The 2,989-nt window shown below is 42.8% G+C and overlaps 1 protein-coding gene across 6 annotated transcripts in view; it reads right to left on the reverse strand.

The window, feature by feature from the left end:
• The window catches only part of usp7 (ubiquitin specific peptidase 7 (herpes virus-associated)), a 30,134-nt gene that overhangs the window by 6,516 nt on the left and 20,629 nt on the right, over positions 1 to 2,989 (reverse strand). For 5 of the 6 annotated variants that reach the window (XM_015032730.1, XM_015032729.1, XM_015032732.1 and 2 more), the window contains 5 exons: positions 2,482 to 2,635; positions 2,066 to 2,133; positions 1,077 to 1,185; positions 356 to 433; positions 143 to 243 (listed from right to left, as the gene is read on the reverse strand). In XM_015032730.1, coding sequence (XP_014888216.1) covers positions 143 to 243; positions 356 to 433; positions 1,077 to 1,185; positions 2,066 to 2,133; positions 2,482 to 2,635 — 510 coding nt within the window. The remainder of the gene's footprint in view (positions 1 to 142; positions 244 to 355; positions 434 to 1,076; positions 1,186 to 2,065; positions 2,134 to 2,481; positions 2,636 to 2,989) is intronic. The other variant, XM_015032731.1, reaches the window with a different exon arrangement.

Here is a 2,989-nt window from a genome sequence, read left to right on the forward strand (position 1 = left end):
ATGGAGGTGAAATTAAAAAACAAATCAATGCCCCAAATCCCGAAAAAATTTGTATCCCCCCCCCCCCCCCCCCCAGTTTTAGAAAATCGGTGGATCTGTAGGCCGATCTGTCGCTGCGTCTCGCGCATTCGGAGATAAATACCTGAGCTTCTCAGAGCCGTTTTCAGACAACTCCACTGCCTTTTTACATTCTTCCAAAAGGTCCCGTACGCAGCCATGTTTGTCAGGGTACAGGGTGATCTCCTGCAATAAAAGTGTGTGAGAAAAAACAAAAAACAAACATTTGACCAATTGCATAACTACACAGAAATATGATATTTTAAGCTGAACAAAACAATCAAAGCATGCGGCTTACCTCCTCTCTGAACTGGCTGTTGAGCCATATGCATTTAAAACTCCTCCTGTTCTCAAAGTCTGTTATCTTCATCTTCAACTGTGAGCACAGCAAGAGGAAAACACGTTTTTATTCGATCGCAAAGGCTGCCTGTGATTCACCTCTTTCCGTCGTTAACGTTTGTACTCGCCTAAAAAGGATTTGATCCAAACGTGAGGATCAGAATTAAAAACGTGGTAATGACTCGTGGATAAACCTGGGTGCAAAACCCCCCCCCAAAAAACTGGGGTCAATTCCCCCAGAAAGTTTTATTTTCTCTCTTGCCCAGCTGTGAGGCCACAGATGGTTCACTTTGTAACAAACGAAAAGCTGCGGACTTTAAAACAGGGAATTGAATATATAACTACATTAGGATTAAACTGATTATGTACTTAAAAACACACCGGGCTCTCGTATTTTCTAACTTTAGCTGGTTGGTGTAAGCCTGCTGAGGTAAGCCCGAAATCTCGTTAGCTCAGCCTGGGCAATCTACCGAAAACCCACTGAACTGCATCCGAGCGCGAAAGCAGACCAGGGGTGACGACACCTTCGCGATAAACGGAAAAACAGAGTTTTAACACGTCTTTCTACCCGACATAATTCAGAAAAAACATCTTTTAAAATCCAAATCTGATGGCACCAACGCGACTAATCGGTACGTGACAATTAAAAAGAAAGAAATCAAACATCCAAGCATTCCCACCTGCTGGTAGTAAAGCTTCTTGGGCTGCCGAGGCTTGAAGAATTGCAGCAGGTCTCGCAGTGTCCCATCATAGTTGTGTCTGAGAGGATTCCCTGGACCGTCCCTGTACCTGGCCACCACACCACCAGGCAGGGGGGGCAGGGCGGTGAAGGGAAGGAAGGACGGATGGAGAAAGACGGGAGAGGGCGCAGCGGGGGTTGGGGGAGTCATGGAGGAGAGAAGATGTGTAAGTTGGCATGGAGAGAAAGATGCACAGAAGAAGTGAGAGGCGAGAGGGAGGAGTTAAAGAGGAAAACAAAGAGAGAGGTGGAGGGGGGACAGGTTACACAACATTTCTCACAGCTGGAAATGACCAAACAGAAAGCAAGCAAGTCCAAGACGCAACTCAGTAAAGGCATTTGGCAAACAAACGTTTAACAGACTGGATATTGTAGATCATCTGAATCGAGATTTTTGTTGCCACCGGAGGACAAAAACTGGGAAAATGTATTAAATTAAAAAGGCAAACATTTGTTTATTGTGGTTTTCTTTCGGTGTCTTATTTTACCTGCTCTACAATAAACTTTAAAAAGCATCTTAAAAATCGGCTCTTGGAAAGTCAACATGTCAACGCTGAGCATATGGAAAGATGTGTAGCTTTTAAGGTCGTTTCCTGTGTTTCTTATTTTGCAGAGTTTGTAGGGTTTTTTTATCCCTGCATTTATTATTGTGCTCAACCTCAACCTGCCAACGGGACTAGAGATGGAGATCAGCCTATAATCTCATGTATTTACATGTAAATATTCATTAATAGTCATTGTCCCATTTAAAAAAAATTATCTGAACTGTTGAAGAAAAAAGGATAAATATAATTTAAGACATTTTACACCTCGTTTATGTTTTATTAATTCATCTACAGTCTATACCTATTCTATACTTTATAAAAAAAAAAAAAAAAAACTTAAGACGAATAATTGTGCGTCAGTGTGTGGATGGGACAAGCCTCCTACCCCTGGGACTTGAAGAACTGCAGCAACATTGGATCTGTGTTCAACCTCTGTGCGACTGTCTTGGCCACCTGACAAAAACACACACATTACAAGTAGGTTAGCACCCGTCAGGCAGCGTCTACGTCAGGCGCCTTGAGCAAACCAGACGAACAAAGAAAGCAAATAAAGATCAGATTCATACGTCAACCAGAAAACTTCACATCTCCTTGCATCATCAATAAGAAGATTTTAGCTGTACTTTAAGCACCCAGGAAGAGTTCCACTTCGATTAAACAGGTAAATTTAACTTTAATATTGCTAAACATCTTTTCAGCATGACAAAAAAAATAAGATCTTTGCTCAATTTAGCTGTATGAAGGGATGAAAAGAGGTCACCCCTCAATCCAGGCGGCATTAATCAAGCCGAGCAACCGCACCTGAAAATAGTTCATGCGGTTCGAGAGCGTGACCACGAAGCCGGGGTCGTTGTGGATGGTCTTGTCACAGAAAATGACATCAACTCGGTGGTACAGATCCCGGAAATAGTCCTTCGCTGTGGGCAGCTCACTGCTGTCGTTCTCTGGGTCGTCCCTGTGCGGGGAGCGGCAGAGAACGAGATTAAAGCGCCGCTCACGTAGCGACAGACCGTAGGGATCAATTAGAGACACAACGGTCCATCGGGATCAAAGTTGTTTCTGTTTTATGTGGACAGAATCAGTCAAAAAGACAAAAGGCGCGCACACACACACAAAACACACACAAGCACACACACACGCACACACAAACAAATAAACACACACACACACACACAAACAAATAAACACACACACACACACACAAACAAACAAACAAACAAACACCTAAGATGAACAGTTTTTCTGCTTTAAAAAAAAAAAAAAAAAAAAAAAAAAAAAAACAGGGACCAAAAACAGGTTTAACAACCCG

This window comes from Poecilia latipinna, unplaced genomic scaffold (assembly GCF_001443285.1).
Source record: "Poecilia latipinna isolate Pla-1442-1.1 unplaced genomic scaffold, P_latipinna-1.0 Scaffold249, whole genome shotgun sequence".
NCBI classification, from domain to species: domain Eukaryota; kingdom Metazoa; phylum Chordata; class Actinopteri; order Cyprinodontiformes; family Poeciliidae; genus Poecilia; species Poecilia latipinna.